The 23,494-nt window shown below is 37.5% G+C and overlaps 4 protein-coding genes across 6 annotated transcripts; 3 read left to right on the forward strand and 1 right to left on the reverse strand.

Annotated features, from left to right (window-relative positions):
* Positions 1-1,487: 1,487 nt before the first annotated feature.
* Positions 1,488-7,148, forward strand: LOC132183909 (pentatricopeptide repeat-containing protein At2g04860). The gene is made up of 5 exons (XM_059597375.1): positions 1,488-1,607; positions 1,692-1,821; positions 2,915-3,699; positions 4,021-4,266; positions 4,816-7,148. Exons 1-5 carry the CDS (start codon positions 1,524-1,526, stop codon positions 7,045-7,047), a joined length of 3,477 nt encoding a protein of 1,158 aa, XP_059453358.1. The 5' UTR covers positions 1,488-1,523; the 3' UTR covers positions 7,048-7,148.
* Positions 7,149-7,839: 691 nt separating this feature from the next.
* LOC132185778 (protein CYPRO4) lies at positions 7,840-11,624 on the forward strand. The gene is made up of 2 exons (XM_059599566.1): positions 7,840-9,631; positions 11,082-11,624. Exons 1-2 carry the CDS (start codon positions 7,982-7,984, stop codon positions 11,361-11,363), a joined length of 1,932 nt encoding a protein of 643 aa, XP_059455549.1. The 5' UTR covers positions 7,840-7,981; the 3' UTR covers positions 11,364-11,624.
* A 345-nt stretch (positions 11,625-11,969) lies between these two features.
* Positions 11,970-14,208, forward strand: LOC132184620 (photosystem I chlorophyll a/b-binding protein 5, chloroplastic). The gene is made up of 6 exons (XM_059598315.1): positions 11,970-12,238; positions 12,344-12,476; positions 13,287-13,399; positions 13,567-13,668; positions 13,855-13,943; positions 14,026-14,208. The coding sequence occupies exons 1-6, from the start codon at positions 12,039-12,041 to the stop codon at positions 14,166-14,168; spliced, it is 780 nt and encodes a 259-aa protein (XP_059454298.1). The 5' UTR covers positions 11,970-12,038; the 3' UTR covers positions 14,169-14,208.
* Positions 14,209-15,036: 828 nt separating this feature from the next.
* On the reverse strand, positions 15,037-21,265 carry LOC132184322 (protein WEAK CHLOROPLAST MOVEMENT UNDER BLUE LIGHT 1-like). 3 transcript variants are annotated; one of them, XM_059597909.1, is made up of 4 exons: positions 21,093-21,265; positions 20,915-20,960; positions 18,743-19,508; positions 15,037-17,402 (listed from the first exon to the last, which is right to left on the reverse strand). In XM_059597909.1, the coding sequence occupies exons 3-4, from the start codon at positions 19,472-19,474 to the stop codon at positions 15,519-15,521; spliced, it is 2,616 nt and encodes an 871-aa protein (XP_059453892.1). In that variant the 5' UTR covers positions 19,475-19,508; positions 20,915-20,960; positions 21,093-21,265; the 3' UTR covers positions 15,037-15,518. The 3 variants fall into 3 exon arrangements, with proteins under 3 accessions (XP_059453892.1, XP_059453893.1, XP_059453894.1); XM_059597910.1 differs by having other exon boundaries at positions 21,065-21,265; XM_059597911.1 differs by lacking the exon at positions 20,915-20,960.
* Between the last annotated feature and the right edge of the window lie 2,229 nt (positions 21,266-23,494).

Genomic DNA, 23,494 nt, shown 5'->3' on the forward strand with positions numbered 1-23,494 from the left:
TTTGTTCTTTACGAAAGAAATAAAGAAAAATGTTTAGTTTCATTATTCTACACACTTTGTTCATCTATGTACCATTGAATATGTAGGACGACATATATAGAAAATGACACTAAACACATTTCATAAATAAAAAGGTAAAATCTACTTAACCCCTTAAACTACTACTCCAATGACAATTTACCATTCAAACTACCAAAACAATGACAATGTACCCCCCAATTTTAACAAAATGACGAAAATAAAAACAAAAATACTAAAATTTAATTTATTTTTATTTTTTTCAAAATTTTAAGGGCTTTTTTGTCTTATTGAAAATTCTATAAGGGTAATTTCATCATTTTGCTAGCATTGAGGAGTACATTGTCATTTTTTTGGTAGTTTAGGGGGTAAATTGTCTTATTTAATAGTTTGGAGGGTAGATTGTCATTTGAGTAGTAGTTTGAGGGGGATAAGTGGACTTTACCCTAAATAAAATAATGTTAAAATGTTATAAAGTAACCTCTTTTATTAACAAGAGAAGGATAAGTAAATTGAGGTAGGATAAATTTTCTTTCGTTTGATTTGTATTCTTGCAATAAAAATATTGACAAATAACTCAAAACACATTAACACAAAAGGAGAGGAATAGAAGAGTAATTCTAGGTGGCCTACATAGAATGATGTGGCTATTAAAATCACTATTGGGTTTGTGATTGATTATTATTGAATTTTGATCAAATGATGATTTTAATAGCCACATAATCCTTAGTAGGGCACAAATAAAACACAAATAAGCCTTCTAAAATTACTCAGAATAGGATAATAGATTTGATTCATTTATGTTGAGAGTAATGTTATCATAATTAAAAATTAATTTTTATACACTCCACTAAATATTATAAGAATCATGCCACGTATGCCTTGAACTTGAAGAATGAAGTTCTTAATGAATAATGGGAGGTGAGAATGTGACATATAGCATTCTACGAATGTTCGAAAATCTCTCCATGCTATTGTCGGTTTGATAATTGATAATGGGAAAGCCAAGTCAATTGATTCTAATAATACTTCCAAGACCAGACGTGAAACTTTGACTTTGACCTTCTAATTATTTATAGCAAATGGTAGGCATTCTGAGCTGGCTACAGTGATAGAGAAATAAAAGGAACAAAAAAAATACACTTTTTTTTTTAAAAAAAAAAAAAAAAATAGACACTGTTATTTGGTAAAAGAAATGAATAAAAAATAGCAAGAGTGTTTTTATTTTTTATTATTTATTATTTTATCTTTATTGTTTGTTAATATTTTTAATCAGTTAATATTTTTACGCTTGGATTTTTCTCCTACTTTCTTGATTGTCTTGATCGTTTTCCCATTTGATTTTTCTTGACCGTCCATTTTCTTCCGAATATGTGACAATCTATTTTCTTTCTTTGACGTACGTCGAGAGCGTCAAATTAGACACGCACCTTGCGAAACTTTAAACCAGACAACGATGCCTATAAAGGGAGACAGAAGTGCCCAGTCCCAAAACCATCAACGCCATGAATCTTCTAACGGGGCTCTGCTTCCTCGGCCTCTTCATTTCTCTCTCACCTTCCATGGTGTCCCCGGCCATACTATTTCAGGCATGGCTCGCAACCCATTTACTCTCTCTCTCTCTCGTATATGCATAATGGAACTAATTGTTCAAGATGATGATGATATGACAGGGGTTCAATTGGGAATCAAGCAGTAAAGTTGGATGGTACAACATACTGAAGGGCTCTGTTCCTGATCTCGCTAATGCCGGAATCACTCATGTCTGGCTTCCTCCCGCTTCTCAATCTGCTGATGAGCACGGTATTTCTAATTTCTTGTTCCGCAGGCGAATTTCGTATTCAATCACATATTTTATAACAAGTTACCCATGATGGCAGTTTTCTCTATCTGTTTTTTAGCTAGATCTTGAGTTAGTTCCGGCAATTGTTCCCCACAGGGTATCTCTAATTCCTTGTTCAGCTCTCTTTTACTCCAGAAGTATCCACTTATTTTATTTCTAAGGTTTAAAAAATGACACTTTACTCCCACAAAATATTTGACATTTTAAAAAAAGTCCATGTTTACACTTTGCCCCTTAAGTAATTTATATTTTACACTTTACCCCCTCCCCCCACCCAAGCCGAAATACTTTGTATGGGTAAATAATAAACATAAATTACTTCGGAGTAAAGTCTAAACATCAGGAGTTTTATGTTAAGGTTTGAAACTTTGGGAGATATTATGCCACTTTTTAAACATTTGAGATAAAATTGTAAATTCTAGATAATTTAGGGGGTAAAAGGTATTTTTCTGTATTATATAACATCTGAACCATGATCTAATTTTCTAGCTACTATATGGATATAGCATCATAACGTGAATATGAAATGAAACAAACACAAAATTAATTGGTTAGAATTGATGGATTGATCTGTTTAATTAAATTGATAGGGTTAAAGTTGACATATATAGGCTTATACATATGGTTCGACATGACTCGAATATGGCATTTAATGTTGTCTATTATTGACACGATCTGCTAACTTGACACGAACCCAACATAAAATTAGTAGGTTAGTGTTGAGGGGTTTGACTTATTTATCTAAATATGTTAGGTTATGGTGATCGATATATTATTATATCAATGCCTCAATACAATATAAACCCAACATGTGAACACGAATTACAACCCTATCTTTAGTAGGTCTTCCAAATTCGACTTGGCCGGATGTGTTAATTGCGTTTTAATATACTTTTTGTTCCATGATACTCTACTGGAATGAAGCCGATTGAGGGCCAATTTGAGTCAATACATGAAGAAAGTATTAATAAATAATTAAATTTATTATTTTCTGTTAAGCTTTTAAGATAATTGGTGATTTAAATTCATATGTCTCTCCTTGTTTTATTCCAGGATACTTGCCTGGAAGGCTATATGATCTGGATGCCTCAAAATATGGTTCAAAGGAGGAATTGAAGTCACTGATTGCCGCTCTCCATGAGAAGGGAATTAAAGCTGTTGCTGACATAGTGATAAACCACAGAACTGCTGAGAAGAAAGATGGGAGAGGAATTTGGAGCATCTTTGAAGGTGGAACTTCGGATGGAAAACTCGACTGGGGGCCCTCCTTCATTTGCAGGGATGACACTACCTACTCTGATGGCACTGGGAATCTTGACAGTGGAGAGGCCTATGAACCTGCGCCTGACATTGATCATCTTAATCCACAAGTACAGAAAGAGTTGTCTGAATGGATGAATTGGCTAAAGACTGAGATTGGATTTGATGGGTGGCGATTTGATTTTGTGAAGGGGTACGCCCCAAGTATTACAAAAATTTATATGGAACAAACTAAGCCAGATTTTGCTGTTGGGGAGAAATGGGATACTCTTAATTTGACAGATGTTAATGGACACCGTGGTGCTCTAGCTGATTGGGTACAGGCTGCTGGTGGTGCTGTCAATGCATTTGATTTCACAACCAAAGGGATTCTTCAAGCAGCTGTGGACGGGGAGCTCGGGCTATTAAAAGACTCTAATGGAAAGCCACCAGGGTTGATTGGAATTAAGCCAGAAAATGCAGTGACATTTATTGACAATCATGACACTGGGTCTACTCAAAAGCTTTGGCCATTCCCCTCCGATAAAGTCATTCAGGGATATGCTTACATTCTCACCCATCCTGGGACCCCAGACATAGTACGTAATTTCTGTCCTCCATCTTATTTGTTTATATAGTTTTAATTATGATCCTAACAGCCTCACGTGGTTTAACTGCAATCTTAATCATATGTATATAAAGCCAGTTTTCAAGGGTATATATCATTTGGTATCAGAATTGCCACCACATCTTTAAGTACCATCTTAACCATGTGTATATATACGTCCTTGAATTTTCAAAAATGAGTTGTACATGAGGTTTATATCAAATTTTCATTCTAAATATGGCTAATAATCCGTCAGTCATTATTATACTATTATTGTTGACTGGAAGAGATGGTGGTTGTATATGTTGTGCAGTTCTACGATCACTTCATTGAATGGGGTCTAAAGGAGGAGATAAGCAATTTGACAGCAATTAGGAGCCGGAATGGGATCAATTGCAGGAGCACAGTGAATATTATAGCGGCTGATGCTGACTTATATGTAGCTAAGATTGACGACGCGATCTTTATGAAGATTGGGCCAAGGTTTGAAGTTGGAAACCTTGTTCCCTCAAACTTCCACGTTGCCACCTCTGGCCAAGACTACGCTGTGTGGGAGAAAAACTGATTTTGTATGGAATGAATGCTACAATGGTTCAAGAGGCCTGTTGCTGATTGATTCTTACAGATTTCTGTCTATGTTGACTACAATAAATTTGTCAGTGAAAAACAATCATTGGGATCTCTGTACAAATACAAAAATAAAAGAAACAGTTCAAATGGGAGATTAGTGAAGCTTTTATTTTGCCCATTGGTTCCTACGATTCCATTGAATTTTGAATTTCTCTTGCTTGATTGAAAATTCAGTTATTTTAACTACATAAAATATTTTACCATGTAAATTTTCCACTTACCTCCCTCCATGACCGAGGAGAAAGACTTTTTTTTTTTTTTTGAATAATCACTAGTGTTGTCTAGGACAAAATATTCTGAGAAAAAAAAAAATTTTATTAGCTTACAACCGGTTCTAAGTAGAAGGGCAATTCATTAGTTAGAATTCCTCTCTCCCTCTTGTGCGTCCGCAGGTTAAAAAAAAAACCGTTGCACGTAGAAATAGTTTTAAAACTACACAGGGATCGTAAATGCGCTCTTCGTGTAGTAAAGATAACAGCCGGACGTGTCAACGGTCAAATCTCGCGCCAAAGGGCAGAGTATGAGCTTGTCCCGTACCGTGGGTCTCTCTCCAAGCCCTTCTCTTTCTTTCTTCCACACCGTGTTTAAATCTTACATTGAAAGCAAAAACTCTGGCCGGGCTTTGGTCCTCTTTCGCCAATTGTTGCAATCCAATGTGAGACCCAATGACCTCACTTTCTCTTTACTCCTTATGGCCTGTGGATCGTCTTCGTCTTCCTCTGCTTTGAATTCAATGAAGGAAAGACTAGAAGCAAATCAGATTCAGACCCATTTGGTGAAATCTGGCGGGGACCAATTTGTGTATTTAAGTACCGCCCTTCTTAATTTATATATGAAATTGGGATGTATAAAACATGCACAGCTGATGTTTGATGATATGCGTGATCGAGATGTTGTCTCTTGGAATGCATTGATTTGTGGGTATTCGCGAAATGGGTATGATTTTGGTGCGTTAGAACTCTTTGTTCAAATGCTTAGAGAGGGCTTTATCCCTAGTCACACGACTATGGTTAGTTTAGTTCCATCTTGCGGTCGGCATGAGCTAGCATTTCAAGGGAAATCTATTCATGGTTTTGGAGTTAAGGCTGGCCTTGATTTGGATTCTCAAGCTAAGAATGCGCTTACCTCTATGTATGCTAAATGTGTGGATTTGGAAGCAGCGGAACTTTTGTTTGGGGAAATGGTCGAGAGAAGTGTGGTTTCTTGGAATACCATGATTGGTGCCTATGGCCAGAATGGTTATTTTGATGAGGCAATGCTTGTTTTCAATAGAATGCGGGAGGAAGGTGTGGAAGCCAATTCAGTAACCATTATGAGCCTTCTGTCAGCCAATGCTCATCCTGAATCTATCCATTCTTATGCACTGAAAACTGGTGTGGTCAATGATCCTTCTATGATCACTGCACTAGTTTGTGTTTATGCAAGGTATGTGAACACAGAATTAGCAAAACTGCTTTACGAGTCATTTCCCCAGAACAACTTGGTTTCCCTTACTGCAATTATTTCTAGCTATGCTGAGAAGGGAAATATGGGTATGGTGGTGGAGTGTTTTTCTCAAATGCAGCATTTAAACCTGAAGTTGGATGCAGTTGCTATGGTTAGCATCCTCCATGGGATCAAACATCCTGCTCACTTTGGCTCTGGACTTGCATTCCATGGTTATGGACTAAAGAGTGGGTTGAGTGTCGATTGTTTGGTTGCAAATGGCCTGATAAGCATGTACTCCAACTTTGACGAGATAGAAGCTGCTTTTTCTTTGTTTTTTGAGATGCATGAAAAACCATTGATCAGCTGGAATTCTGTGATATCTGGCTGTGTACAGGCTGGAAGGTCAAGTGATGCCATGGAACTGTTCTGTCAAATGAAGATGTTTGGTCACAGTCCAGATGCCATTACCATTGCTAGTTTACTTTCTGGGTGCTGCCAACTTGGGTACCTGCAATTTGGGAATAAACTTCATAATTATGTCCTAAGAAACAATCTAGAAGTGGAAGATTTTGTTGGAACTGCTCTTATAGATATGTACACCAAATGCGGAAGAATAGAGTGTGCTGAAAGGGTGTTTAAGAGCATCAAAGAGCCATGTTTGGCAACATGGAATGCAATAATCTCAGGCTATAGTTTGTATGGGCTTGAGCATAAAGCTCTTGGTTGTTTTTCTCAAATGCGAGTACAAGGGCTAAAACCTGATAAAATCACTTTCTTGGGTGTTTTGGCTGCTTGTACCCATGGAGGTCTTGTTCAAGAAGGACGAAGGTACTTCCAAATTATGAGGGAAGAGTTTGGTATGGTGCCAGGTTTGCAACACTTTGCATGCATGGTTGGTCTCTTTGGTCGTGCAGGCTTGTTTGAAGAAGCAATGGATTTTATCAAGAATATGGAGATTGAGCCAGATTCTGCCGTGTGGGGAGCTTTGCTCAGCGCTTGTTGCATCCATCAAGAGGTCAGGCTTGGGGAATCTCTGGCCAAGAAGTTATTTTTCTTGGATTGCAACAATGGTGGGTTTTATGTGTTAATGTCCAATCTTTATGCTGTAAAAGGGAGGTGGGATGATGTAGCAAGGTTGAGGGAGATGATGAGAGACACTGGAGGGGATGGCTGTTCAGGAGTTAGCATTATTGAGGTGACCTCAATTGAAGACATGAAAAGAAATTTGTGTATGAGTAAAGTGAATTCGAATACAAAATTTTGGCAGCCTCAGTCTTTATAGTGATTTTCAAATGCAGATATCCCGTACCATATATTTCTGGTAAAACACTCTTACATGCCTTTAGGATTTGATACAGTTCTGTTGACACTTGACACCCTCTGAGCTTTCAATTATAATGTCTAATTGTTCTAATCAAGTGCTCTATCCACTTCCCATTAAAATCATTAATAAAAATTAGTCACACAATAATAATTGGATCTTACAGGAGGTGGGATTAGAAAGAGACGTGAGATCACTTACATCTCATGTGGCTAATTTTTGTTAATGGTGTTAATAAGAAGTGGGTGTGAATATTTGATACCACATTGGCATGTGATTAGAAAAAATTGAGAAAAAAAAAAAAAAAAACCCAAAAAGAGTCTATAGAATCACATTAAATCACACGTGCTATGCATTGGCCATGAATTTTACTATGAGTAATACTAAAAATCACATTTTTATATCATCACTATCTCACTTATCTTATGTAGCAATGACAATTAGTCATTACTCTTTAAAAAAAAAAAAAAAAAAAAAGAGGTTAATTAACATCACCACATCAACAAGTTGAGATAATAGTAAATTAAAAATGCAAAATGTAATTTTTAGCATTATTCACGCTAAAAATTTGGTCGAATTATCAAATTACATGTAGCAAAGTCGTAATCCCTACACTCTTGCCTAATTTTTCTACAGCAGGATCCGAATAAACACACCATTGGTCCATTACATCAATACAACCTAAACCGGTAAACCCGATACCCAGTGGTCCCATTGGCTAACCCGGAAACCATATTCTTCCATTTTTTTAACCAATCATAAACCCTAACTGGTCCCAATTTCAAATTTTGAACTTGGCGCTCTTCGTTTCCACATTTCCCATTTTCTCAGATCCCCCAGGCCTTCTATCTATCTATCTCTCTCTCTCTCTCTCTTTGTGCCTCTCTACAAAGCAATGGGTGCCAATCACAGCCGCGAAGATCTGGAACTGACCGACTCCGACGCCGAAGAACACGAAGAACAATCGGAACAAGAAGAAGAAGACGAAGAAGAGGAAAACTACCACGATGCCAATGATCGATCCTCGGAGCGCCGACCAAAAACCCCGTCTTCCTTGGACGAAGTGGAGGCCAAGCTCCAGGCCCTCCAGCTCAAATACTCGTCCTCAACAACGACCCAGAACTCTAATCTCAAGAACGCCGTCAAGCTCTACCTCCACATCGGCGGAAGCACACCGGCGGCTAAATGGGTCGTCTCGGATAAGCTCACTTCATATTCTTTTGTCAAGACCTCTCGGATCGATGGTGACGACGACGACGAGGAGGACGAAGACGAAGACGGAGACGGAGATTCTTGGTGGGTTCTGAGAGTCGGTTCCAAGATTAGGGTCAAGGTTTCCACGGAGGTGCAATTGAAGACCTTCGGCGATCAGCGTCGAGTTGATTTTGTGGCCAAAGGTGTTTGGGCGATGAAATTCTTTAGCGACGAGGAGTATAAGAGCTTTGTTTCAAAGTTTCAGGACTGTGTGTTTGAGAACACGTATGGGGTCGAGGCCATTGAAGAGAACAAGGTTAAAGTGTACGGGAAGGACTTTATTGGGTGGTTGAAGCCTGAAATTGCGGATGATTCGGTGTGGGAAGACACCGAAGATAGCTTCTCGAAGAGCCCGGGTTCGGAGACACCGGTGAGAGCGAACCAGGACTTGCGCGAGGAGTTCGAGGAGGCAGCCAATGGCGGAATACAGAGCTTGGCATTGGGTGCATTGGACAATAGTTTCTTGGTTGGTGATTCCGGCGTTCAGGTTGTCAAGAATTTCACTCATGGGATTCATGGGAAAGGCGTTTATGTCAATTTTGATGGTGGGAATTCCAGGAAAGGTTCGAGCTTGGTGCATTCCACGCCGAAAAAGGCGCTGCTAATGCGGGCTGAGACAAATATGCTCCTTATGAGTCCGATGAATGGTGGGAAGCCTCATTCCACAGGGCTCCATCAGTTTGATATTGAGACTGGGAAGATTGTGACCGAGTGGAAGTTTGGGAAGGACGGGACTGATATTACAATGAGGGATGTGACAAATGATAGTAAAGGAGCGCAATTGGATCCCTCGGGTTCGACATTCTTGGGATTGGATGATAACAGGCTTTGCCGGTGGGATATGCGTGATCGAAATGGGATGGTTCAGAATCTTGCCAATGCTAGCACCCCTGTGTTGAATTGGACACAGGGGCATCAGTTCTCTCGTGGGACTAATTTTCAGTGCTTTGCCACTACCGGTGATGGTTCCATTGTTGTTGGGTCTCTTGACGGGAAGATTAGATTGTATTCTACCAATTCGATGAGGCAGGCGAAGACGGCTTTTCCTGGTCTTGGTTCACCGATTACTCATGTAGATGTTACCTTTGATGGGAAGTGGATATTGGGTACCACGGATACGTATTTGATCCTTGTCTGCACCATGTTTACTGACAAGGATGGAAATACTAAGACGGGTTTTACCGGCCGTATGGGGAATAGGATCTCGGCTCCAAGATTGTTGAAGCTGAATCCTCTAGATTCACATTTAGCTGGAGTTGATAATAAGTTTCGAAATGCTCAGTTTTCGTGGGTAAGTAAGCATATTATCTGCCTGTTAGTTGCACCTTTTTTCAGCTGCTAGCCTGCAGAATAATGTGTAAGAAGTTACTAATTCTTCTTTCGGCCATTCAATTTGCAATTAGGTGCTTAGTTAGAGTCTTTTAAAACATTCTTTTGCTGGGTTTGCTTTGCTAGGACTCATAAATTGTGTGTTTCATCTGCTTTAATTGCATACTTCCATGGCCTTCTTGAATTAGGATTTTCTCAGTATAATAAATGGCAACATGGATGTCTAATACATTGGAAAATTATGAGTCTAGTTCTTAGAAATGCTTAGCCTGTTTGAAAACCCATAAATTGGCTAAAATGAATTAAATAATTGATATTCATTTAGCCCATTCAGTGTTTTTGGCTCCAAAACTCAATTCATGTGCTCGGAACCAAAATGAATTGAATTTGAATTCGGTTCATATTCTTGGAATCTTAACCTGCTTACATGAATAGAATTGAATTATAATTCATGTGAATTATGGCTAGCAAAGGACCAAATTGCACCAAATTGTTGGTCCAATGTCCTATTTATTTCATGTCACGTTAGACCCCACATATTATATACCATTTCTGTTTCTGTTTGTATATGCCAGAATCGATGCTTTAAGATTGAAGCTTTGTACATGTATTGGAATTCAAGAGAACGTCCATGTTCAGTTGGTTCATTCCTTGGGCCCCTTTGTACCCTCAGGCTTCTGGCTTGTTCACACACACACACGTATAGTTACAACATATATCTCTGGTGAGAGTGGGACTTGTCAGTGTGAATTTTCCTTTTAGTTGTGTATATCTTGTTTATTGCATTTTCCACACAGATTGCCTGCCATTGAGTTTGCAGCTCATGGATACTTTGATTTAAGGTTTGGCAATCAAGCATTTGATTGACTTGGCTAGCATTTCCTGTTGGGCTTGCTTTAATGTGATCAGTTATCATGAGCTTCTGCTGATCTGGTTGATAAGCCTCCCATTAAAGAATTTTGGTATAGTTCTGTTGTGCTTTCTTATACTTCTATACTTCCGCTTGGAGGAGTTGGGGGTTATTTCCTGTAGAGGCTGCTCAATCATGGAAATTCTTCTCATTTATCTTTCTCTCGTGCGTACAGATTCTATTCTGTGTTTCTTTGTAATTGAATGTACTGCTTAAATTCATTAATGTAGAAATTCTTCCAAAAGCCATGAAGAGAATACTTGTTATGCTGTCTAAAAGCTCATGGATGTTTGTATCATGTGGATTGCAATCAGTATTGTTCTGTGCTGATTGCAAAAAAAGAAAAAAGAAAAAAAAAAGTGGTCTTAGACCTCTCCTAACCTTGGTAATCTGTGTTCCATATGCAATTTCTATCTATTTAAAAACTCAGGTAAGTTTTTCATGTGATTTTCCTCAGTTCTATGGGTATAATCTTGACAATTTCATTTACACTATTGCTTAGGTCACAGAGAATGGGAAGCAGGAGCGCCATTTGGTTGCGACTGTGGGCAAGTTTAGTGTGATATGGAACTTCCAACAGGTGAAGAATGGGTCTCATGAGTGCTACCGCCATCAGGAGGGCTTGAAGAGCTGCTACTGTTACAAGATAGTCCTGAAGGATGACTCCATTGTTGACAGTCGCTTCATGCACGAGAAGTATGCAGTCACTGATTCACCTGAGGCCCCGCTGGTCATTGCAACCCCCATGAAAGTCAGCTCCTTCAGCATATCCAGCAGGCGATGACATTCTTAGTCATGGCCATTCCTCGTCAGCTTTCTTTGCTCCACCAATGAAGCTTCAAATCCTTTGTTTTAGAACTTCTCTGTTGTATTTTAGATTGTTGTTTCAAAATGATGTCTAATTGTACTACTATGTTCTGAAGAGAATTTTAGATGTCCTGCATTTAACAAGCTGTTTGATGCCTCTCGGCATATAGTGTCATATTAAATATTAATGCTTAATGAAGCACAAATTGCTTTCTCCACCGGAGAAATTCTCAGTGGATTTTGGTTGTCTGGAGTTGTCTTGTTTTTCTATCTGGTGATTGAAATTGAGTTGCCTCATAGCCTTCCTAGTATATGAGATCAAAAATTAAGGAATAACTTTGAGATGTAATTAATAACTTCCCCCTTAATAGATGTCACTGCAGACTAGGTAAGGGCACTTTGAAGCTTAGAGGATTGCAGCTGTATCAGGATCAAGTCAAATCTTTTACTAATCTGAAGATCTGCACATCTCAAATCCAACGACTCCAAGGAGTTGGAATAAGTGGGCCCCCATGTTATCATGTTATTTTTCTTACATGGATGGTAGTTGTATCATGTACGTGGAGTTTCTGTACCTTTGTGGTGTATATGCCTCCAGGCTCCAGGCTCCAGGCACAAGTTAGGAGTTGTAGATAAAGTGAAAGAAGTAACCATGGCTCTTGCAGTGGGCAGAGGATTTCTTCTCCAGCCGTGCTCTTCTTCAGCCTTCATTTCTAAGAATATTTATAAGGCATGGCCTGCTAGACCAGATCCAGGAACAACTCGACGTTTCACCCGAACTGTGGTTCGGGCTCAGCTCGGCCGCCCTACATGGCTGCCTGGGCTTGACCCTCCACCCTACCTTGATGGAAGGTGAGCCCCTCATATTTATACGTGTTCATTTTCATTTGTGTTCTTGGCCAGAGGTTTGTTCGAATTGTTTTTTGTTTTTTATTTTTCTCTCTCTTTCTCTTTAAGTCTGGCTGGAGATTTTGGTTTTGACCCACTTGGGCTTGGAGAGGATCCGGAAAGCTTGAAGTGGTATGTGCAGGCAGAGCTGGTTCATTCTCGCTTTGCTATGCTTGGAGTTGCTGGAATTCTTCTAACTGATGTGAGCACTCCCAAACTTCTCCTGGCCACTAACCATTTGTGAGTCCTTTGCATTAAATTGTCACTTATTTCAAAGGCTTAAACCGATATAAAATAATTAATTTGAGATCCGTTTAAGTTTATGATTTTAAAACGTGTGATTTAAAAATAATAATTTGAAAACTTGTGATTTATAAAAACACAGTTAAGCATTTGGTAAAATTGTTATTTGACTTTTAAAATCGTGCATTTTTAAAAACATTCCATCTCGCTTGCAATTTGAAAACATAGATTTTTTTTATGTTTTCAAATTGCAATTTTTTAAAAACGCTCTTTTAAATGATACATTTTTTTTTCTTTCTGGGATTTAGTTTAGAATTGTACTTTTGGTTTGAAAAATTGCAGTGCCAAATGCACTCCAATCATTTAATTAATATTCTAACACTATCCCTCACTTGTGAACTCAAACTTTCCCTTAATAAGTAAGACCCAACACTTGAAATATTTAATTAAAATAAGAAGTGAATGACAAAGATAAAATTAAAACTCAGTTCTTTGCTTTGATGCCATGTTACCATTTATTCCAAAAGCTTAAGCTAATATTCTAACATCATTTTGTTTATGTAAATGCAAAGGGGTCATGATTTGTTGCTTAATTGAACATTTTACTCACTATCAAATATAGCAAAACAAGCACAGCAATGCAGACTACAAAAAGCAAAGGCTTGAAAGTGTATAATAAGAGCCCCACACATCTTATCCAGAAAACTTCTACTCGTAATTTTTTTTATTTTTGTCATTTTCTTTTAATCTAATACTTTATATTTTACAGTTGCTTCGTGTGAGTGGAATCATCAACATACCAGTTTGGTATGAAGCAGGTGCAGTAAAATTCAAGTTTGCCAACACGGAGACTCTATTCATTGTCCAACTCATCTTGATGGGGTAGATTCTCCGCCCAATCTTGACCATTGAATTGATGATGGTTTTCTGCATTTTTTCAAATCTTGTTCATTGATGAGTGATAATCAAAAGATAGTTTTGCTATCATTTCCACTGTATGTTTCAAATCTTGTGCATTTACTTAAACATGATTTTGTTTATTTGAACAGGTTTGTTGAAACTAAGAGGTACATGGATTTTGTTAGTCCCGGATCTCAAGCTCAGGCATCTTTCTTCGGGGTGGAAGCCGCGCTGGAAGGTTTAGAACCGGGGTAATCTTTTCGGATCGAAATTTCCTACAATTACGAGTCCCTGCAATTGCTTGCTCCTTACAATTTGGCATTGCAGGGAAAGACACAGAGATTGTAGGAGATCCCGATCTAATTTTCTCATAAAAAGAATTATAAATTTATATATGTATCACTTCAAAAGTTGACATTTTGGTCCTTAACAAACAGATATCCTGGGGGTCCTTTGCTAAATCCTCTTGGCCTGGCTAAAGATATCAAAAACGCCCATGACTGGAAACTAAAAGAGATTAAAAATGGTTTGGTTTGCTCTTCTTTTTATTTTCTTACAATCAATTATCGTTTCATTATTTATGTACCATCTTTAATTGTTTGTGGCAGGACGTCTTGCAATGGTAGCCATGCTGGGCATCTTTGTGCAAGCTTATGTGACGCATGTAGGACCAATTGATAACCTTGTGGAGCACCTCTCAAATCCATGGCACAAAACTATTGTTCAAACCCTAGCTAACTCTGGATCTTAAATATAATTTATGTTTTAACACCACCTTTTCATTTGTTCAAGCCGTTGTTTTGTATTTTGAGAGTTTTTCTTCTTCTTGTATTTGGTCAGAAAAAAAAAAAAAAAAAAAAAAAAAAGAGAAAAAGAAAAAAAAGATAGCAAATGTGTTATGTTACATAACCCACCACATGTTTCCACCCATGTCGGGTTCGGGAATAAAATCTTCTCCATTTCACCCATTTTACGGTCAACATTTTGTTTCGTTTTATTTAACGATGTATAGGGTGCTACAACATTTAAAAAAAATTAATTGACATGATAACATATTTATTATTTTTGACAACATATATACTATAAGATTTGTGAAATCTAATTTGAATCATAAAATAAATTCTCTCAATTTCACTTGAAATTAGGATTGTCAATTTTTAAAATGACTCGCGAATTCGACACAAATTCTACATGGGTTGGATTACGGTTCACCTATATAGTCTTATACTTATACCTCGACATGACCTGAACTCGACATACAATATTTCAAGGTTGACAATGTTTTTTTTTTTTTTTTTTTACATGACTCACAACCCTAATACGAATAAAACACAAAATAAGTAAGTTAGAATTAAAAGACTTGGCTCATTTAATTAAATTGGTTGGGTTAAGGTTGACCTATATAGTTTTATACCAATGACCGGACATCGAACACAAATTGCCCCTTTTCCACTTGAAATGGCCTCAAATGTGCAAATACATCTCTTACATGGCTTCAAATAATTTCTACTCTACATTTTTCTAGGATATTTAGTTGTGGATATCCCAAATCCAAACTACTTGTTGGGAACCAAATCCCAGCAAATGAAAGGCACAAATAGATTCTAACATAATTGGGATAAGCAGAAAGTAATATCAATTATCTTTTCAATCCACATTGTATATGAAGTTAAATGAGAAAATTACAATTTCAATTTTCAAGACAAAAAGTATACTCACAAGGGTAGCTAACAATACACTCGGATTCTTTCTGACACACTTCTACAAGATTTGGTTTTCCACATTGCAAGCCTCTATAATACAGAACCATCTTATTACGTCTTTCCCCAACCAAACACTAACAGGAAGCTTATTATGACCTCCAATCCTTTTGGCGAATAAGTATACTAATCCAATTGACTTTATCATACAGAAAACAATCACCAACATGTAAACATTCTTCTTTTATCTTTTTTCTTGATGGGTTCCAACATGTACATTCGAGGAACTTCCTGTGAGATCAACTGCAACACTCGGGTCACTATGAGAAAAACCACCCAACAGAAAGAGGGGAAGCCATAGAAGCAAAGACCATACATACTAGTTTCTGGGCTGGGCGAGTTTACGTTGGCTTGGTTGTATGTGGCTTTCTTTTGGCCAAAAACATAAGAACCCGTGGAATGAATGCTCTCTTCTTTTTCTTTCCAACAGCCTTCCCTTCTAAGGATAACTCGCTCTCAGTGGTATTCCTATACGCATTTGCCAGTGGGCTTGACCCATAATTAGCAGGAACAACAGCATCGGGTGCCAGGTTGAAGTTCTTTGATTCTGTCTTTCCCTCAAAACTTGCCTTTGGGCTTTTAATGGGATTTACTACTCCATGAGCAGCTTCACCAGCTTTCCGTCGTTGTTCATGTTCGGCCCTCCATTTTCTCAACTCCTGTTCTACACCCAACTTCCCTTCCTTGGCCTTCTCAGCCCTATCCAATGCCAATTTCAGGGCTTCCTTTCTAGCAGCCATCTGCCTATTCACTTCTTCCAACTTTTCTAAGCTTCTTGACTCGGACTCCTTAGCTACCTCAATTTGGGAAATTGCAGCTGCCACCCTTATGTTGGCCTGCTCCTCTGCCTCATGAGCACGTTTGCTGAGCTCGTAGTACTCCTCTAGAGAAAGAGTTACACCAGTAGGTGAATCCACATCATTGGTGCTTCTAGCTGATTCACTCTCTTCCAAAGCTTTTATTGCCGCTATTGCCAACTTCTCTGAAGCCTTGGCTGCTTCTATCTCCTTTTGAGCTGCAAGTAATCTACTCTCCACAGTACTTGCTCCAGCCTTGGCTTGCTCAGCTTCTTCCTTTGCCTTTCGCAGCTCTTCACGAGCCACTTGAGCAAGTGACTTGGCCTGATCAGCCTCTTGTGCTGCTTGCTGTAATTGTTTGGGCAGCTCCACCATTTTTTCTCTAGCTTCTTTCTCCTTCAACTGAACTAGAGCTATTTCTGATCTCGTCCTGTCTAGTTCTGCTTCAAGAGATGCGACTGCTACTGATGCCATTCCTTCCCTTTGCCTAATGGTGGCAAGAGCCGATTTCTCTGTTTCAAGCTCTGACTTTAATGATGTGGCAGCCACCTTCAAGTAATTTACGTCAGCAGTTGCTTTCTCTATGTTGAGCTTCACTTCTTCAAGTTCTTTCTTTGCAGAAGCAACAGCTGCTTGTATATCACTATGAGTTTTCTTTGCTGATTCCTCTAGCTCACCATTTGAGTGTCCTCCTTCGTCAGTTTCCTCTTTTAATTTTGATTCCATATAAGCTGCTAATTCAGCTTTCAAATCAAGTAGCAAGGCTGAGGCAGTGTCAAGTTTTGATTTGAGGTCCTTCGCTGATAGAATTTGCTGGTCAAGTTTCTGAAGCTCCTCTTCTGCCTGCTTCAATTCCTTCTCCCAATAGAGAGAATCTTGCTCTCTGGCCATGGCTGCTCCTATTCTGTGTTCCTCTGCTTCCAAATGGGCAGCATGTGCAGACTCTAATGACTCCTTTGTGGCAATCAGCTCAATAGTCAGTTCTTCCACTGTCTTCTCAACTTCCTTGGATGCGGCAACAGCCTCTTCAGCTTTTTTCATAGCCACATCTTTTTCAGTTACCAGAGAAGCATATTCCTTACGCAGCGCTTCTAACTCCTCCTTAACAGATCTTAGCTCTGAAACTGCAGCTATATGCCTGGCTTTAGCCACCTCAAGCTGTGCCTTGGCTGCAACACTAGCTTCATCAGCAATTCCTTGCTCAATCTCTTCCACCCTGAGCTTGGCAAGTTCTGAGTCTTGTTTTGCCTGATGCTCCTCTGTCTGTGCCCTTTCAAGGTTCAGCTTTAGTTCTTCTATGAGTCTCTTGGAGCTGTCCAGCTCCTTCAGCACTTGCGTTTTTGCCACTTCAGCTATCTCCGACTGTATCTTATACTCGGGAATCTCCTCCTGTGCTTTCTCAAGTTCTTGTTCTACGAGCTTGCGCCTCTGCACAGCCAGAGGAGATTAACAGTTATTTTCAATGGGAAATGTCACAAGCTCCACTTGTAAGGCAAATATCACAATTTGATAAAAATGGATTATCAATACATTATGCATTCTAGAAAAGTTTCAAACACGTTATCACCAAAGAAAGCAAAAACTAACAGCAAGCAATAATTAGAAACGGGAACCTTTACCCAAGAATTGAGTTTGTATCCTCCTTTCCCCAATAGTTATTCCTAATTAAACAATAAACCTGACATAACATAAAAAATTAAACATGCGAGCAATCGTTCAGTAAAGCTTAAAAAAACATGTGCAGTCTGGTTGAAATAAAAAGTTATTGCTCTCTGGTCAAATTAAAAAGTCATTACTTTCGGAAAACAAACATTTTGTCTGGTAAATGTAGCACCTAGATTCATCATCACAAAAGTGCTACCACCATGACTACTAACAACTTCTCACCATCCATCTGCAGAACTAATCACACAACTGCTGCTGAGATGACTATAGACATTACCGCACACCATTTAACACCACAACCAGATATACCACCTTAGTAGTTAGTACACAATCATTGTGCTTCCTTTTTGTCTCTCTTTTTTTCTTTTTTTCAATTTCTGCAATGTAGCAATATAAATAAGATGCTATGCTCCCTCACAGAATTCCTTGGCACAAGATTGACTCAAGAAAAAACTTAATTAGAAGCCCTAAAAATTTAAGGCACCTAAGAAGTCACTAAATAGAAAAGAGCAGTGACTAGTCATAATCTCAGGAAAGTGAAACGTTATCTTTTGTCAGTTTTAGCTATCCTTACCAGTTTTTTGATACTGGCTAAATATCATAGCCACCTAGCAAGAAAATCAAATACTAGGATATTCTTTATAGTGACGGCAATTACAAGGAATGTATCAGGAAGTCTGTTAAATTGAAATTTGTCTATGGCGTAAAGGATACATTTGAGATACACGAGGTCAAAAAAACGAGTGTCCTCAGAAAGTTCTCATTTGGGTCTCTCTAGAGTGATGTGCACCTCCTCTACCATAACCACCATGACCGCAACTACTGCATTGGCACCAACGGTACCATCTAATCCACCTTCCCCATTGCTATTATCATCATCATCTCTATCCATGCCACTACCAGCAACATTACCACCACTATATATTGCCACTTGCATAACCACCCAAACCACACGAGTAAATCACATATTTCTTATTTTTAACATACCATATGTAGCATAGTGATCTCCAAAAACACTCGAACAAAGTGGTGCTTAAAGGATGTCATTATGGTTAAAACACAGCAGATTAAGTAATTATAATAAAATGGCATAACATATATACCTCCACAGTTTGGATTCTATGGGCTTTCCAATCAACAATTCCTCCAAACTTGGAAACAGCTTCTTTGACAGATTCAAAAGGTGCTGTGGTATCAATATGGCCTTTGTTTACATCAACCTGATTATCATATTTAGAAGGATCACTGGAGGCTGGTTTCTCAACGGCAATCTCAGTAACCTTTGCTTGGGGTAGTGGAAGCTCATCGGATGGCACTACATGAACCACATTTTTAGATTCCCTCATCTCAGGAGAGGAATGCTCATCAGATAGCACTACATGGTCCTCATTTTCTGATTCCTTCACCTCAGCAGGAGAGGACGTAGAAGACTTAATCACATCATCCACATGAACATGAGCACTGTCAATAGCATACCCATCTTGAGCTTGCTGTTCATCAGAAGAATCAACTACCCCACCAGTTTTAGAATTTGCCAACACCATATCCTGTTGATCTGTCTCTGTTTTATCAACTTTATCTGCTGAGGTTGAAGCTGAAGTGTCTGCTGGAAGAAGCTGATCTTGTCCCAGAGTTGGACCATCAGATGCATCTTCTACAGTTTCAGACAATTGGCTGTTGGGTTCTACTTTTCCATTAGTAACTGGATTTATTGTAGCTTCAATATGAGAATTACAATCATCCTGGGAGGGTAAGGAGGATTCTGGAGGAGACATCTCTTGAGCAATTTTCACATCCTGAGGAGGCTTTGCTTCTGCAATTCCTGCATCCTCCATACTAATAATGTTGTAAGGAGTGCCTCAAGGGTATCTGCATCCCAAGTAAACAGAAATCAAATTAGCAAAAATGAGCAGGAAAAAAAATCACGAGAAATGCATTGCCTCTTTCATGAAATTCTCGACGATGTAGGTAATTGAAAATTTATGACCATAGCTTGGGTTAAAACAATTAGTTAAGCTTAAACACCTCAGTGACTAGAATTATTAGAGGTCAGAACTCCTTAAATAGCTGGTCGATGACAAATTTAAGATATACAGGCTGCAGCCAATTGATAGGCCGTAAAAAATCCTAAGCCCTTGCTTTGATACCACCAGGAAACTAGGGTGTGAAACTTTTACCAGTACTTATGAGATTTTAACCTCAAGTTTTGAAGCGGAAGGTGTAAATCTTCATCTAGTTTCATTTCCCTGATTTTTCTCATATTATTTGTTTATTTATCTTTAATGTTTCCTTATTGTCAACCTCAGTCTCATTGTATCAAGCCTAGAAAGAATCACACAACATTTACATAATATGAATAGAAATGCCAATTCAATCATGACATAGGTTTTAGGACATTTTACACATCAAAATATGCCCTTCAGAGTTCAAAAAACATCTGGATCACATTTCCATGCTAGGGCCTATATACATGAACAAAATCTGCCGTAGGAAAGACGACTACCATCACCACCAATGTTCACATTTGTTTTGTGTATGTACCGTTAATCCTCATACATCATTTGTTTTGGAAAGTATTCATCATCATACACCATTGCATTTCATTCTTCCATCTAATTCAACTGTTAGGCTGATTAAGTAGGAAAGTGCAAATGATTGCAAGATCACTGATTGCTATTTCTACATCATAAATACTGAACAGGATGCAAAATCATGAATTCGAAATGGAATTAATGACATCTTCATTCTCACCAACTCATAAAAGCTAAGAAAATAAACTCATGCCATTTGGCATACCAACAGAGCAATTAAACTATTAAAGTAACAAATATTTATTACTATGTATGGTAACAATAATCCCTCACAAATTAATAAGGAAAAAAAATTAAAATTCTTACAAAATTTTAAATATACGTATTATTTCAACTCCGAGTTTCATTAATAACATTCATAGTTTAAAAAAAGAACAAAAATATTATAAAAATATTAAAGCAGCTACTTCAGCCTCAATTTTTCACTAAGCTTCCATGTTTTACGAACTCTTGTCAATCAAAAGCGAGGGAATATGGAAAATAAACTACAAAAGCATGCTTCGTAGACGAATTACCAAAACGCGAACTTACTCACGGAATTGCACAAATAATCAAAACAGATAAAGCCGCAAATCTAATCCAAAACTCAGATTCTAAGCTCCAATCAAGATTCAAGCATCAAAAGGAAGGTGATTTCACAGTTTATATGCTTAATTTGAAACAGAGGAAGAACAAGGAACGTACCAGAAACGAAACAGAGAAGTCAAACGGAGACGACAATCAAAAATTACTGAAATTCACCAAAAAAAATATGTAAATAACGATTAAAATTAGTAAGTGGAATGAAGATTAAGGTGGAAAATTTTAGAGCTAAAAATAGAGGGAGCAAATTACGGGGAGCGTTCAAGTGCGTGGAGCCTACCTCTTCCCACAGGCTAGATCCATCTGTACACTTGACTCTCTTCCTCTCCGTTCAAAATAAGCTCTATTTCTTTTCTTTTTTTTCTTCCGATTTCTTCTTATTCACTGTTTGTCGTCCCTGTTCTTTTCAGTTTTCACCGAGGAAGAAAAAAACACAGCTAGTGGTTTTCACGAAAGGGATTTTTTCTTTTTTTTTTGAAAGGAATCATTGGAACGGAAAAGTCGTTTTGGGCTTTTGACTAAATCTAGCCATTCATCTTAGTTTAGTTTGGGATTAAGATATATTTCATTTATTATTATTATTATCGACATATATCCCAATCTCAATGAATCCAATGCTCAGCTCTTACTATTACAACATGAAAACTCAAAAATAAAATTAAGAAGTAATCATTTTGATAATATATAATGTTGAGGAGATTAATTAATATCTTAGATTATTGAACGTCTTATATAACAACATATATTTATTAGTAGATATTTTTTAATGTTAAGATTTAATTCTTTTACTTGCACACATGTATATTTAATAATCTTCTAGTCTATGAGTTTGAATCTAATTATTTCATATTAATCATTTGTGTTTACAATAATCCTATTAAAAAAAATCAGAAAAAAAGCTGGTTATCTTGATTTTTTTTTTTTTAAAAAAAAACAAAAGTTTCTTTTAATTTGGGTTGGAATATATTTTTCTAATTCAGTTTACAAAAAAAAGAAAAGAAAAAAAGAAGCATGTAGTGTTGTATAAAATTCTCTTTATTATACATAAAATGAAAATAAGTTATTTTATAATTAAAATTTTATTTATTATATTTAACAATATATATAATATCACATGATAAATATATTGTAATATTATTTAAAATTTTATGATATATTATATACTAAAATATGAGTCTTTCCTGTCCGTTGTATATCAAACTCTTTAAATTTAAAACAAATGGCTAAAATATGAATAAAGTCACCGCCCATTAATTAATGACGCGGGTGCTTGGAATGGAATGACGCTCGTCTGTTTGAAAGGACTATTATACCCATCCAATTTTGTAAAAAAGAAAGGTTGTGGTTGTGGCACGGAATATTTATAGCCACGTGGAAGTAGAAATTTCAACAAGCGCAAACGGTCAGGAAGATAAGAGAGAATACAAATGATACGTCAAATGACCAAAATAACCCTTTCACCATTTCCACGTTGGGGGAGCGGGGTCCAGATCTTACCCCCACCACACGACCGACGCGTTGGACAAACTGTGACCGTTGGATGGATTGTGGTAGTTGAAGACTTGAAGTAGACTGTGGGATCCTAAGGTCTTCGAATAGAAGAATCTATTTTTGTAGAAGGTGGACTTGGGATTTGTGGAGCAAACCAGTGCTAACGTACGTGTGCGCTTTGGATAAGTTTGGCTCTTCGATAACACTAGTTGAAAATGCATAATAACTTTAAAAGTAATTTTAAATATTTTATGCAAAATGATTATTTTCATTTCATTTAAAAATAGAGATAACTTACTGGATATCCTAATGAATCTCAATCTTTATTATCCTCTACTATGCGATAAATAATAATTCAATAAATATATTAATTATCTAATAAGCAAAAGTGGGAACAAGATGCTCTTCATTTCAAATGAACTGAATTATCTAAATATTAGTCACCAATTTTTTAATTAGCGGGATGTAGTTACATTTTCAAATTTAGATTTCCACTAGTCAAAAAAATTTTAATCAGTAGGATGTGAAAGGTTATTCGGGAGCCACACGTGAGAGGCTTCTTCAAATTTGACTCGGTCATAAGATTTTTATTTCAGGATTCAAATATATGTCATTCTCGAACTCTTTGTGCACTCCACGATAACTAGCCCAAAAGGAGAGGGAGAAAGAGAGACAGCATGCCCAAACTATCTAAGCAGATGATGGGCAACGAGGCCCAAAAAATAGCCGAGCAAGGGGAAATTCTCACTTCAATGTTTATTTTGAAGTGGACTGGACTGGATCTTCAATTACTAATTTAATACACTCAACTTTTACTTTTCTTTTGTTCAACCAAAAAAAAAAAAAACTTTGAATGTTTCATGTATTACATGATCAACAGAATAAAGCTGCTTGAGCTTTGAATTGGGCATAAGATGGCACGATATATATAGTTAGACATACCAAAGGTTTTCTCATCTTAAGATGAGAAATTTAGAGCGTCATCATTGTTATTAGTAAGTAAGGCCCACGATTTGTTTTTATGTTATTATCCTCTTCACCAATAAAATATTAGCAGTTAGCACCCAATGCCCAATTTTTATTTTTTTTTTATTTTCTCTTAATATAATATTTTCTGCAACCATAGTGCAGCAATATTTTCTGAATATAATATTTGGACCAAAAGAAAGCTAAGGGCTCAAGCTGTCATGT

Source organism: Corylus avellana, chromosome ca6 (assembly GCF_901000735.1).
Source record: "Corylus avellana chromosome ca6, CavTom2PMs-1.0".
Lineage (NCBI taxonomy): Eukaryota > Viridiplantae > Streptophyta > Magnoliopsida > Fagales > Betulaceae > Corylus > Corylus avellana.